Source organism: Mixophyes fleayi, chromosome 6, assembly GCF_038048845.1.
Source record: "Mixophyes fleayi isolate aMixFle1 chromosome 6, aMixFle1.hap1, whole genome shotgun sequence".
Classification (NCBI taxonomy): domain Eukaryota; kingdom Metazoa; phylum Chordata; class Amphibia; order Anura; family Limnodynastidae; genus Mixophyes; species Mixophyes fleayi.
Window position 1 is genome coordinate 174,866,892 of NC_134407.1, and position 15,422 is coordinate 174,882,313.

At 40.4% G+C, this 15,422-nt stretch overlaps 1 protein-coding gene across 4 annotated transcripts in view; it reads right to left on the minus strand.

The window, feature by feature from the left end:
- MAP3K14 (mitogen-activated protein kinase kinase kinase 14) overlaps positions 1-15,422 on the minus strand; it is a 61,468-nt gene that overhangs the window by 15,403 nt on the left and 30,643 nt on the right. For 3 of the 4 annotated variants that reach the window (XM_075177355.1, XM_075177352.1, XM_075177353.1), the window contains exons 2-6: positions 4,516-4,764; positions 4,092-4,164; positions 3,561-3,753; positions 2,273-2,731; positions 1,516-1,653 (exon numbers count right to left, since the gene is read on the minus strand). In XM_075177355.1, the coding sequence (XP_075033456.1) occupies positions 1,516-1,653; positions 2,273-2,731; positions 3,561-3,753; positions 4,092-4,164; positions 4,516-4,744 (1,092 nt within the window). In that variant the 5' untranslated portion in view covers positions 4,745-4,764. Of the gene's footprint in view, positions 1-1,515; positions 1,654-2,272; positions 2,732-3,560; positions 3,754-4,091; positions 4,165-4,515; positions 4,765-10,413; positions 10,669-15,422 lie in introns of those variants that run through there. The other variant, XM_075177354.1, reaches the window with a different exon arrangement.

The following is a 15,422-nucleotide window of genomic DNA, read 5'->3' on the forward strand; positions in this document are numbered from 1 at the left end:
CACCTCTATGGTCTGTTCTTGTATTTATCCAGCCACACGTGCACACATCATTCTCACCTATATGGTCTGTTCTTGTATTTATCCAGCCACACGTGCACACACCATTCTCACCTATATGGTCTGTTCTTGTATTTATCCAGCCACACGTGCACACATCAATCTCACCTATATGGTCTGTTCTTGTATTTATCCAGCCACACGTGCACACATCATTCTTACCTATATGGTCTGTTCTTGTATTTATCCAGCCACACGTGCACACATCAATCTCACCTATATGGTCTGTTCTTGTATTTATCCAGAAACACGTGCACACATCATTCTCACCTATATGGTCTGTTCTTGTATTTATCCAGCCACACGTGCACACATCAATCTCACCTATATGGTCTGTTCTTGTATTTATCCAGCCACACGTGCACACATCAATCTCACCTATATGGTCTGTTCTTGTATTTATCCAGCCACACGTGCACACACCATTCTCACCTCTATGGTCTGTTCTTGTATTTATCCAGCCACACGTGCACACATCAATCTCACCTATATGGTCTGTTCTTGTATTTATCCAGCCACACGTGCACACATCAATCTCACCTATATGGTCTGTTCTTGTATTTATCCAGAAACACGTGCACACATCAATCTCACCTATATGGTCTGTTCTTGTATTTATCCAGCCACACGTGCACACACCATTCTCACCTATATGGTCTGTTCTTGTATTTATCCAGCCACACGTGCACACACCATTCTCACCTATATGGTCTGTTCTTTTATTTATCCAGCCACACGTGCACACACCATTCTCACCTCTATGGTCTGTTCTTCTATTTATCCAGCCACACGTGCACACACCATTCTCACCTATATGGTCTGTTCTTCTATTTATCCAGCCACACGTGCACACATCATTCTCACCTATATGGTCTGTTCTTGTATTTATCCAGCCACACGTGCACACACCATTCTCACCTATATGGTCTGTTCTTGTATTTATCCAGCCACACATGCACACATCAATCTCACCTATATGGTCTGTTCTTGTATTTATCCAGCCACACGTGCACACATCAATCTCACCTATATGGTCTGTTCTTGTATTTATCCGGCCACACGTGCACACATCATTCTCACCTATATGGTCTGTTCTTGTATTTATCCAGCCACACGTGCACACATCAATCTCACCTATATGGTCTGTTCTTGTATTTATCCAGCCACACGTGCACACATCATTCTCACCTATATGGTCTGTTCTTGTATTTATCCAGCCACACGTGCACACATCATTCTCACCTATATGGTCTGTTCTTGTATTTATCCAGCCACACGTGCACACACCATTCTCACCTCTATGGTCTGTTCTTGTATTTATCCAGCCACACGTGCACACACCATTCTCACCTCTATGGTCTGTTCTTGTATTTATCCAGCCACACGTGCACACATCATTCTCACCTATATGGTCTGTTCTTGTATTTATCCAGCCACACGTGCACACATAATTCTTACCGTTTTGGCTGCAAATTGAAATCCTGACTTATTGTCCCTTCCCAGGAACACATCCCCGAAGGCGCCTCTGCCCAATACTTCTCCACACTTCTTCCACTGGATATTGACTTTATATTCATAATCCTCCAGCTTCAGCTCCTACAGAGAATTAGAAATGTATTTGTTGCAATGCTGCTCGCATTTGTGACACATTTACAATGGGTGGACGGGCAACAATTATTAATTCTTGGATACGCGCATGAAATGCATCACTGCGGAGGGACTAAAATAAACTGACACTATTTAGACATGACTGCTTGGTACAGAAACAACGTCAAGATTTAGAAATGTGCAGCAACTAAAAATAATTTAAAGAAAAATGGTTTTACTGTTCTTTTTAGCACAGATAAACTAATGTTTAGGTTTCCAATTCCAAAATTACAAGATGTCTATTAATTCATTATTTAAAAGTATGCAAAAAAACCCAAAAACAAACAAACACACACAATACACAGGCTACATCAGTGCTGTCCTAAGTACTTACACCAAGCAAGCTACATATAGGTTATAAATCTGCTTGCAGGCCAAATGTTTTTATTAAAACTATGCCATACAGTAAAGTCTATGGAGATTGTTGGGCACCATAGTACTGGTGCCCTCGTGCTGGAATGCCTGGGTATATATTAACGTCTAATAGGGAAATGATGTGATCTTTAATAGATAAGTCAGTGATTACAAAAGTATACTCGATACAAACATGAGTACCATGTTGTTATACCTCTTTGAATAGTATGCCTTCATTGTCCACAACTTCTTCCTCATCACCATTCTTCCAGGCCTTGGCAAACGAGCGCAGATTGTGTGGCAACCCGTTGCTCACGCTTCCTCTCTGAGCAAACAACACCCCATCTTCCACAGATTGGGTTTTTGAGTCCATGCAGGAGTTGGTGAGCTTGGAGTAGCCCCAATGTAAGCTAAATTTGTCTTCCAAGACATCTAGCCCTAAGGCACCAATAATTCCACTGAGTTGATCGTTAGATCCATATGGATAGTTGGGTGGCTGTAATTTTCCAGCCCCAACATGGTAAATGGATTGCGATGGACTGATAAGCTTGTAATGTCTTTTTTTCTCAGTGTTCTGAAGTGTACAATGAATGTTTGACCCAATTTGTCGTTGGATAGAGCAGAAGTCCGGAGTATTGTCTGTACCCCACGGTTTTGACTGGAACTCATCGTCCTGACATCGCACAAAAACAATAAGAAAAGTATTTGGTAAAGTTGCTGACTGCCTAAAAAGTGGATGCATTCTCAATCATAATGAAGTGCGATTATCCTGAAAACAAGTTATCATTTCTGTGGTCATAAGTTTTAAAGACCATTCACACTAAGCTGTTAGAGGAGGGTCTTTAGAGGCATTACATTCTAACATTTAAAGAATGAAACACTATTTACATACACCAATGGGTTGATAAAAGTACCTATTTGTGCTACAGCTGGAACATTTTTTAGCAAAAGAAGATTAAAACTAAATCGGGGGCATGGCCTGGTGACAAGCGATGGGATCTCAGTAACTCCTCTATCTTGGTGGTGTCGATGGGCGTCATATTGATGCGTTTATATGGCTGATCATATACAATATGGTTGAATAATATTGATTGCAGAGGAAAGATATTTGCAGTATTAACACACAGCAAATGGTTTATGATTTCCATATAAAAACACACTAAGCTGATGTCGGACAGTAATTTGAACGATTTTCTGAATGACTAGGTTGACCAGATTTGATTGGTTGCTGTTGTTAATCACCATACATAACTTTTTCTTAATGGCTAGATAGAAAGCGGCCAAACTGATCAGCTAAACTGATGGAGATTTGGACACCAATACAGGTCTCATCAATAAAGTTTTAGACCACAAAAAGGGTATATATACAATGGCAGGAAAAACATGGACTTCTGTTGCTGGTCACCACAAGATGGTGCTGTTGTCTCAGGAAACTTGTCGGCCTCAGAGTTTCGGATTGTTGTTGGATACCCTGCATCGTGTGATGTCAGACAGACAATTACCTGTACAGGAACTGGAGCCTGGGTCTCTAGCTCTGGAGTGGTCTGGTCTCTTCTGACTGATATTCGGTTGTCATTCTTAGTACTCCTTTTCCGCCTCTTTTTTTTGCTTTTTGGAAAATGGGGTGGCTGTGCCAATTTGCACTCTGTAGAGTTCACCACATTATTTGGGATGTGCTCGATGCATTCACTTAAACTGTAAATAAATCATGAGAAGATAGATGGTGACTACAGGAGTAGCTGCTCCTAGACAGACAGTGTATAGGGGGCACAACTATAGGCCAGGGGGAACCACAACAAAGACATAAAATGGAATTCTGGTAATAAATGGAAAGTTATCAGCCAGGAATATAGGAGACTGACCACTATTATTAGTATGAAAGGAAAATATGAATATTGGTCTCACCGAGCTCGGGACAGTTTTGTTTTTATTTACTATTGTGTGAGAAAATAATTTATGGTAAACAAATTAGCATTGGCCCAATGCCAGAGCAACCCTCATATTTCATTAGTGCAATCAACTAGTTGTATTACCTGTATTGCTTGGAGTCTGTGATATACAGGGGGCCTTCCAGGGAACTCGGGCATATTTGCTGGTTATTCTCACCTAGAATGTAATATACAGCAATTCAAAATGGTACAATGACAGGTTGCTTGTAGTCATAGGAGGTATAGGTTATGTGGAGTAAGTCATTATTGGAGCAATTATCCTTATCCGTAAGGCCACAAAACTTTGCAGCGATGGACAGTCAGCGTTACAAATGCTACAAAATACAGATCGCACATAAAAACAGAACAAGTCCAGACAAGGAGATGCAGGCGTGAGACAACGGGTAGAGAGGGCCCCGCGTGTGAGAGCTTACAGCCAAAATACACAAGAAGAAACAGAACTTATAGAAGCTATAAAGGGAAACAAGAACAGTTGACTGATAGAGAGGATAATATATCAAATTCTTACACTCTGGTTGTGCTATGATGGAGATCAACGTCTCGGAGCTCTGATTCCTCTCGGTGGCTGTCCCATTGAGCAATACTTTGGCCAAGGGTCCGTCCTTATCCTGTAGGTGAAGTATTCCTGCTTCACTCATTTTGTTTTTCACAGCCACAGTAGATTGATACAGCTTGACTGGGTAATCCAGGGTGTTGGTGGAGACCTGCCCTTGACCTTCATGGCAATCTATTGCCATATTTAAAGTCTTTTTTTAGCCTGAAAACAGGAGATAAGGTGAGAAACTCAAAATTCCTACATCTATCATAATAAAGCAAAAGTCCTGCCTCATTATACAGATATTTGCATTGATATATATCCATATCGGACAGCTGACTCATGAGAGACTGAAAAGAAAGCTTTGGACCGGTCCTTTTTGCATTTGGCATAAAGTGCACAAGTCACCTCTATTCCACTATTTTATGGCTGAAGTTTCATGAGAATACAGCCACTCAGTTCACTAGGAAAAACAAAATCACTGAAGCACAAATAGTGAAGTCAGCCATTTTGTCAGTTAAACCAACAGCAACCAGTGGCATCACAGTGTGACTTTTTACCTTAGTGATGACACTTTTTCCTAATGTGTTGGTAGGCAGCATTGTCTTTGGTACTGGTTCGGGCCATTTTGTATCTGTTTCTATGTCATTGCTCCTAGTGAACTGATAGACTACAGTCTTATCAATATTAGATCAGCCCACAAAATGTCTGTCCCCTGCTGTGTAGACAACAGGAGCACAGTAAATAACTCCTAAGCCAGTGTTGGCTAACCTGTGACACTCCAGGTGTTTGTGAAACTACAAGTACCAGCATGCTTTGCCAACATATAGCAGCTTATTGCTGGAAGGGAATGCTGGGACTTGTAGTTTCACAACACCTGGAGTGTCACAGGTTAGCCAACACTGTTATAAACCAACACATGTTGAAAGCTGAGATTAGACCAACAACAAAGTATAACCCTTTATAGAAAACATATAACCGGCTTACTATGTGACCATTAAGTTGGTGAGCGCATTAACTAATAACTCTCAAACTGGTTCCTTCTGGCAGATGTGCCTCTCAATGGCGGAGTTCAACAGAAGTTCTTCTGCTCTTATTGTAAGATATATTTCAAATTAGGACAACCCTCAGCTTAAAAAAAAAGTTGGTATGTTCACCATAGCAAACAAAATGTCATGAGAAGAGTGGGCAGATCATGTGGGAGACAGTGACCAGTCTACTGGTGTAATCATGTTAGCGAGGACAGAGCTGCATGTGATCAGATGGCGTCAGGATGTGAAGAGGGCGATGGAGGCAAGCTGTGGTAATAGACAGAGCTCCTGAAGGAGGAGTGTCCCACAACGTTCATACATACAACCCAGAGCCGCTTATAGACAGGGCAAATGGGGCATTAACTGTAGGACACATTAGTAGTAAATGGTGAGGAAGGATAGACAGACCATTAGGGAGCCACACGTAGAGAGCATAGTGCCCCCTACTGCCCATGTGTCCTAGGGGTGTGTGACATGACAATAGGTAGCTGCAAGTAGAGGACTTGTAGCTTCCTATCGGTCTGCTCGGACATACCCACTTGGCTGGGTAGCTTATACAGGAAACCCCAGGAAAAACTGCTCTTACTTTAAGCTCTTGGGCAAATACGGAGATGTACAAGAAACACGGATATATGTGAGGTCTCGTTAAAAATCATGCACAATTGTGGCAGGATATCCCACACATTCCCTCGCCCTGGGGTCCTCACAAATTTGAATCGGGCTCTAATCCATTAAGTTACATGATGCATACTGACAGCCTACATAAACTTAAATAGCACTGTTCTAACTAAAAACGACAGAATGCATATCTGGTATCGAGGCAGAACACAGACTCTCACTCAAAAACCAAAAGGGAGAACCTCATTTCTGCTGATTATGGCAAATGTACTTAAATAATTTAGACAACTTCCCTTATTGCATAGAGAGAAGTGAAAGAATGGTAGAAACTGGTTAAACCTTTCCTTATATGCCGAACAGGCACAGCTAGCTAAACAGGTTAGCACAGAAGTGGGAGTAGTTTCTATTTCCCTACGTCACTTGTATAAACACATTATTTAGAGGCAGTCAGGTGATAGAATATTACTCTATGTTAGCATATGGATCAGATTTTTATTTTGAAGCAAGTCTCCATGGTTTGCTTCCTCCAATCTAATTTCTCATTCCCTTTTTAAAGGCGAACGCTCACCTCCAATTGGCTGGTTAGTTCCCTTATAAAGCACATATAGAAAGTGCAAAATATGTCCCATAACAGAATAGGCCGAGGCCTTTTTTACCCACCACCTCAGAGGACGTATAAAAATCAAACCATTCTGAGGGGAGAAAACTGCTACACACTTCCCCCCTTCTAAACAGGAAATGCCACCATATATGCAGCTTATCTATCCCTTCATCGTCATTTAAATAATCATGTTCCGCAAGGCAAAGCCTTATTTTTATATACTTAGGCACATTGATTGACCGAGACTTCACTTAGCAAACAACATTCAATTTTCCTAGTTCTACTCAGCAAAAAATGCTACATTTTGCATTTCTGCAGCTGCCACCATCTTGGACAGTTACTCTTACTCTCATCCATGAAGGGGCATGTGCACAACATAGGCTGACATCACAAAATAGCATTTGCACAGCGGGACATTACTTTTGTGAGCTACGGAAAATGGTACTCAGGATGTAGGAATACAGATGTTGGAATGTATTTAAACTATATATAATGTACAATTGAATTTAAAGTACGTTGTTAAAAAAAAAAAAAAATCAGAAGTGGTGTGGAAGGAGAACGAGTTTCCCTATTAAAAGAAAATATTTTGCAGACTGTGCTAAATGACTAATAACAATGGCTTGCTTCCCAACTGTACTTGTGTATGATACAGATATAACGTGATGCTTTGTATACACTGCACAGAATGCAACAAGCGGCCCTCCGCGCATCTACCTGCGGCCCTCCGCGCACCTACCTGTGGCCCTACGGTCCTTGCTACTTTGTCAGATTTCTTTGTTCTAGCTTGTAACACTTGTGTAAACATACCCGATTTGTCATGAAAGACAGCTGACTCTTTATTTGATTACATGTATGGTTTTATCATATTACCAAACACTAAGGGCTAGATTTACTAAACTGCGGGTTTGAAAAAGTGGAGATGTTGCCTATCGCAACCAATCAGATTCTAGATCTCATTTATTTAGTGCACTCTACAAAACGACAGCTAGAATCTGATTGGTTGCTATAGGCAACATCCCCACTTTTTCAAACCCACAGTTTAGTAAATATACCCCTAAGGGTGATGTGCAGCCTTTATGAAGGTTACAAGGCCACCATTGTGCACGGCCGGAGCTACCATTAGGCAAACCTGGACGGTTGTCGCCAATGGTTAGGGGGAGCATAAAATACTGGATGAGTTACATAATGTCACTCATTCTCTGTATTTAATACCCCTTGGCTTCCCCCCACACAGAGCGTCGGCCACTGACATGAAGCAGAAGCATCCAAGCACCACACTTCCACTGCCAGGAGGAGAGGATGCCGCCGCCCACAAGCAGGGGTGGGGCATCAAACGAAGGGGTAATGCGCTTCCGACAGGGAGAGGGTCCCCAGGGCTTTAACTGGCCCTGCCCATGTGGCCCCTGAAGTGAATTAGGTTTCCTATCACTGTTGTAAAAATATAAAAGAATTATGTTATCTTATAAAAACACATTATTTAAGTTACAATATCCTATCCTAGTTTCCTAAGGCTCATACACATGGTACATAAATAAACATACTGTATATACGACCATTGGTGCAATCTAATAATCACAAAAAAACAATTTTCTTTGAAACGATAATTCAATGATTCATAAGGGGGTATTCAATTGTTGCTCCGGCCGCCGGAAGAACGAGCGCGTTAAAACTATTACCGTTTATACGGTAATTACTCTCTGAATTTCATCTCGCAGCTGCGAGATGAAATTCAGCGAGTAAACTACCGTATTAACGGTTTTTACGAGCAAGTTTACCGCATAAACGGTAATAGTTTTAACGCGCTCGTTTTTTTGCGGTCCGGAGCAACAATTGAATACCCCGTATAGAGTCCATATAATCAAAACCTCCTTCAATATATTCCCCGTATCCTTTAGTTAACAGAGATGTCACAGTCCAGTCATTGGAGTAATATATGGGTAAAAAGAGTCATAAGAAATCTAGTGCAACATGTATCCACTTATATTGCTTAAAGATGCCCAATCAAAGATTAATTAGTGTCTTCTTAAATAGTAAACTTCTAAAGAACAGGGGCCTGATTCACTAAGGATCTTAAATGAAGAGGTATCTTATTTCAGTCTCCTGGACAAAAACCATGTTACAATGCAAGTTTTCTGTTTTGTACATAAGTTAAATACTGACTGTTTTTTCAAATATCAACTTTAAATTTCAGTGTACAAATAAGCTATCAAGTATTTGTGTGCTACATGAAAAATCAGGCAGTATTTAACTTATGTGCAAAACAGAAAACTAGTTTGTACCCCTTGCATTGTAACATGGTTTTGTCCAGGAGACTGAAATAAGAATCCTCTTCATTTAAGATCCTTAATGAATCAGGCCATAGATCTTTAAGCAATATAAGTGGAAACATATTGCACTAGATTTGTTATGACTCTTTTTCCCATATATGACTCAACTGAATGGACTATGACATCTCTGGTAACTAAAGGATAGGGAGAATATATCACAAGAGGTTTGGATTATATGGACTCTATGAATCATTGAAGTATCGTTTCAATGAAAATTCCTTTTTTGTGATTATTAGGTAGCGCCAATGGTTGCATATAGGTTTATTTATGTATATGCATCTTGAAGTGTATTTTTGGTTGATCGCTTCTTTATACGTCCAAGGCAGCCATCTAAATAAGGTCCCCTCTCAACTTTACATAGTTATTTTCGGTTTTTGCGTCCATTTACTTGCCTTATATTTTTTGGACAACCAGTGTCAAAGTGCATTTCACAGGCTTTAAAAGCATGCACTAAATCAGTGTTTCTCAACTCCAGTCCTCAGGACCCACTAACAGTGCAGGATTGCCAGGTGACCAGTGAAATAATTACACCACCTGCTACACGTGTCAGTCAGTAATAAATACACCTGTGCTCCAGCAAGGAGATATGGAAAACATGTACTGCTAGGGGGTCCTGAGGACTGGAGTTGAGAAACACTGCACTAAATGCTTAAAATTATCACCTGTTTATGTGAGGCCTTAGTGATGCAATTCTATATGGGATAAACTCCCTACTGTGTTATCTGAAACTGAGAAGTCCTCAAGGAGCTCAGGGACCACATAGAAGCACAATGCTCTGGGCAGAGAATTTTTATATAGGTCACTGCAATCAAACGTGACTTCCAATATCCATAATTATTCATAGTAGGAGTGTATTGTTTATTATAAAACACACATTTTCCCAATGAACACTAAAGTGATCACATCAGAACTCACTGACTACAGACATATAAAACTTTCTTATTAGCCTAGGGGTAGGGTAAAGCGGGAATTAGCCAAATTATTCACTTTAGCAATAACATATCATCGATATGAACAACGTTGGCACTCTATTTGCTCTAAAACTAAATTTCCCATGATGCTTAGCTATGGGTCCTAGTCAACAACAGCTCCTGCACCATTCATGATAAATAATAATGCTATTCATTGGAACACCGATTTATACTCCCTGCACCAAATCCATGCTGTACAGTATAAACTCTTACACAGACATCACTTCACTTGCTACAGATGTGTCAACAGCACAATCAAATATAGAAAAACTAAAAACATACTATACTAATTTAAATACAGGTATGTAAATACACACACTTACTCAAACAGCTGTCTGTAACCTCCATGTGTCTGAAACCAAAGAGTTATAATACTGTACAGGGACTACTTTCGGTTTCTGCAAGAAGGTCATCAATGCCTGCCAGTAACAAGACCTCCCTCTTCCATGCTCGCCTATCACCACCTCTCCTGCCCTCCCAGTCCTATACCTCTGTCCCTTTCCTGCTATTGCACAAGGCACTTATGTCCTGCTAGCTTGCTTTCTGCCATCCTCCATCTTTCTACACCCTCTTCTCTGTTGTTATCACAAGAAAGCGTGTTCCATATTATTTATTATTCTTAACATCCCTGTAGTCATCTATATGTATATAAGGCCAACATATTATGTTGTTTTGCACAATAAGGGTAAACAATATGAGCAAATCATAAACCACAAAAGAATAACAAATAATGAAGTTGAAGGAGAAGAAGCTCTGCCCACAGTAACCTTCAATCCACAGAAACCTAAGCAAATAACAGTCTGTTTCATGAAATAGTTAATAGTTCTGCAAACCACACCTTCCACTATCGCCCTTCCTCCCCCTCTCTGTCTAGAGCTACAGTTCTTGAGAAATGTTTTTTTGTGATTCTGGAAAGTGTATCTTTGTAACAAACAGGAAGCAGGAGGCAGCAGTGTGCACACTGGCAGGGCCTGCTGTGGATTTTCTGGGCTCAAAGGTCATGATCGAGTAGTCACTGCTTTGAGGTCAAATACATCACAATGGATCTACATATAGAGTAACTAAGCACTACTAATGTATCATATTAAACATAAAGTAACGCTCTCGATTCCATCTTGATAGCCTCCATGTATATTCTACCATTTATTTCTATTTTATTTTTTATTCATGAAAAAGAAAAGATATATTTTACCTGCTCTATTTCCCAGTTTCTGTACAATCCTAGCAAGATTTGGGTTCCACCAAATCCTTAGGATCCAACCAAATACAAATCCTGATTTCACAATAATTTTCTAAAATCATTAGAGCAACACACATTGAGGCTGATCTGACAGGAATATGAAAACATCACTAATGTGCTGTAAACCATTTATTAGCATTAACTCTACCTATTGCAAGATATTCAAAAGTTTGATTGGTTTCTATGGTTACTGCACACATGCATTAAAGTCTGATCTACCATGCATGTAGTACCTTGTTTCCTCCTGAAGCATCGTTCCCCAGTACAATATGGCTCATTTATTAGCCCTGGCAAAAAACAGAGGCTGCATGATGTGGCAGTGTGTGTAGGGAAGAGGGAAGAGAGGGTGAGAGGGATGACCAATCAGAAGCTCCAATCAGAGACTGCAACTTTTGATTGGTCTTCCCACTCTCACACCCCCTCTGCAGCCATTTAAAACTAGCAAACTGCTCAGTGCTGGTATTTGTAGTTCCACAACTACTGAAGAGCTGCAGGTGGCCTATCTCAGAGCTAAAAGCAACAGTGGTTTTGTTACTGATTGGTATCCAGATAGCCCCAATGTGTTTTCTTCACTGATGAATGCAAAATTCTAGTGCTTCAGAGGGTTTTTCATACAGTTTTCTGATTTCAATAATATACTTTTCTGAAAAGCAATTAAAATGCCATATAGGTCCATATTTGGGGTCCTATTCCCAATACTTTAACTTATAAATATGCTGTTTGCTGTTCTGCACACTAGACACAGCACAGAGTTTCAGTGCTGTGATGTAGACATGAGCTCTTGCCAGGCTCAGTGGTGGGGGGGGATTAGTCATCCAGGACAGCAGGATATCCTTCAGCGTGAGTCACGCAGAATGCCTGGGCCTCTGACTGACCTATCTTTTTGTAACGATTTTCAGGCTTGCTCATGAAAACCAGCTGTACTTTGTCCTTCAGTTTATTTTAGAAGCCATGGAAGGGACACATTAAGTACTTTAAAACCTTATAGGAAAATATTTGCTCCGCTAGTATTTCTATGTAACGGTCTGGTGCTAAGCAGGAATTGCATATCAGGCAAGATGATATTTTTACGGAGCTTCACCAATGCCCAAGGTCCTATATGGGACTACGCATGATTTTTGAGGAGAACCATCAGGACACATTATGAGATTAGAGTACAAGCTGGAAAAGCGGGTATGGGCCAAACAACCACCATCCTACACTGGTACTCTGTCACATTGCAAGTACTAGAAACAGGATTACAGAAGGAGAAGTTACTGTATTCACAGGGACTGCATGTGGTCCCCCCCCCCTCCTGTTTGAGGGCCACCTTTTGTCCAATACTGGAGTTACCGGTGCTACCAATATCTTGTAACATTCACAATTTTCAATTTTTAGCATAAGAGGAGTTAGCATGTTTGCAAACTGAACGTTAACTTGTTATCATTGCACAAAATGATTGTCCTGTTTACACTCTGCCTAATCTGTTCTCACACATTGTGAACCCTACATAAAATACTCCTAAAACTTCTCTATCTGTGATTATGTTTGTAGTTGTTTTACATAAATCAACTTGCGTTTTAGTGGTCCTTCAACCTAGGAGTTATAATTCTTGCTCCCCCCGCTCCAAAAAAATAAATATATTTTAATAGTATTATTTTGTAGAAGAACCTGGTCGCTGAATACACTAGTATTAATAGTATGTTTAGATGTAAACATATAGTTTTTATACATTGCATTTATCACAATGTTGAATCCCAGAATTTATCAGCAGCTTCTTACCTCAAATATACAATATATGCTAATCATACACATGCAGAGTAAACTGGGTATGAGATCAATTTGTCTATAGAGTCAATAGGCATTGCGGGCGGCCACTGAGCACACACGTTAAGGTTGCGGCCATCAGATGACAAAGTTTTCCAGTACAATGAATCCAGTAACAGGTTAACTTGCCCAACATAGATAAATCAGTGTCCATGTTTTCATACCAATTTACCCTGGCTATCTTTAGTTACGGTTTGCATGCTGATACGATTGGTTATAATATGTGCCCCTCCATTGATTTACTGCACCCCTTCATCAGATGATGAAGGGACACAGTGTAAGGGTGAAGGGGCACAGTGTAAGGGTGAAGGGGCACAGTGTGAGGGTGAAGGAGCACAGTGTGAGGGTGAAGGAGCACAGTGTGAGGGCGAAGGGGCACAGGGTGAGGGTGAAGGGGCACAGTGTAGTAAAAGGGAAACTGATGAAAGGACACAGTGTGAGGGTGAAGGGGCACAGTGTGAGGATGAAGGGGCACAGTGTAATAAAAGGGAAACTGATGAAAGGACACAGTGTGAGGGTGAAGGGGCACAGTGTAATAAAAGGGAAACTGATGAAAGGACACAGTGTGAGGGTGAAGGGGCACAGTGTGAGGATGAAAGGGCACAGTGTAATAAAAGGGAAACTGATGAAAGGACACAGTGTGAGGGCGAAGGGGCACAGTGTGAGGGCGAAGGGGCACAGTGTGAGGGCGAAGGGGCACAGTGTGAGGGCGAAGGGGCACAGTGTGAGGGCGAAGGGACACAGTGTGAGGGTGAAGGGGCACAGTGTAATAAAAGGGAAACTGATGAAAAGACACACTGTGAGGGTGAAGGGGCACAGTGTAATAAAAGGGAAACTGATGAAAGGACACAGTGTCATGGTGAAGGGGCACATATTCCATTAATACACAAGTTTGCTATTTTTCGAACATTCTTTAACAACCGAGCACATTTTTGTACATATTGTAGTTTTATTTTGTTTCACCTTATTACAGTTAATGATTGCTATAAATTGCTCTTTGAAACATAATTGAAAAAAAAAAATATATAAAAATATTCTTATTCCTTGGATTTATGTGTATTATGTTTGCAAACGTAATAAGTATTTCTGTCCTGACCTAAATACTCTTTACATTATTTTGATCCAACTACTTAAAAAAACGGGACTACTCGGTAATTATTTTGGTTTAGGGGGTGCCTTGAAAAAACTCATGGAGACCCTAAGGGTGCCTCGAACTGAGGTAGTTTGGGAACCACTGGGCTATATGCAGTTCTATCCCCGCCCACTTTATACCTGAAGTCCCACAAGCAGCTCAGAGTCTAGTCAAGCACACACACCTTAAGAAAAAAAAAAAAAGGTCACAGTCACAGGTGAGCCCTACGGGTATATTTACAAAACCGCTGGTTTGAAAAAGTGGAAATGTTGCCTATAGCAACCAATCATATTCCATCTGTCATTTTGTAGAATGTACTAAATAAATAACTAGAATCTGATTGGTTGCTATAGGCAACATCTCCACTTTTTCATAAGTACTTTTCTTGTTTAAAACACAAACAATGAAAATGACAAAGACACATTTAAAAAGCATAGCATAAGATTACTACAATGCAGGAGAAAAATATGGTTTGCTGCTACACAAAATGTATAGGTAAATAAACCTGACTTCTTTCTGAATAGCTCTGTGATTGAGTAATTATTTTGGCACAGTGTAATCAGGAAATGGTAAGTTATCTCATCAACAAATAATAAGTGAAAGTTGTGTGGGCAGTGTATAATATCAGAGCACCTATTACATGTAGGTTCCTGTAACAGGATTCCATATGAAAATATGACCCAGTGTGGTTGCATGATTATAACCAGGTCATATGACTTTGAAGTGAACTTTTCTGTTAAACTGTATTAAATGTGTATAGATTAATTTTATTATTATTATAGTGCACACTTTACCCGCACACAGTTGACACATCAGTTTTGTGAGTTGAACCAATGTTTGTGTGAAAAAGCAGTTAGGAGCTAGTGACAGATTGATGCCTGGGGCATAATTTATCACTATTGCCTCCACACAACAGAATGCAGCTATTTAGTGGGTTAGAACAGTGTTCAGGAGCCTATCAAGTCATTAAGATCTAGCGACATCCCTGAGGTACAATGTCTTCCAGTCACCTGAGCAAAGTGCAGACAACCATTTTTGATGACTTTTATTCAGGAGAATACACTAGCTACTTATGACATTACAAAAGTACATCAGCAATGTGACTAGTTCCTAGTGAATGGATAGCTGCCACCAGGGGAGGGCTGGCAAATTTC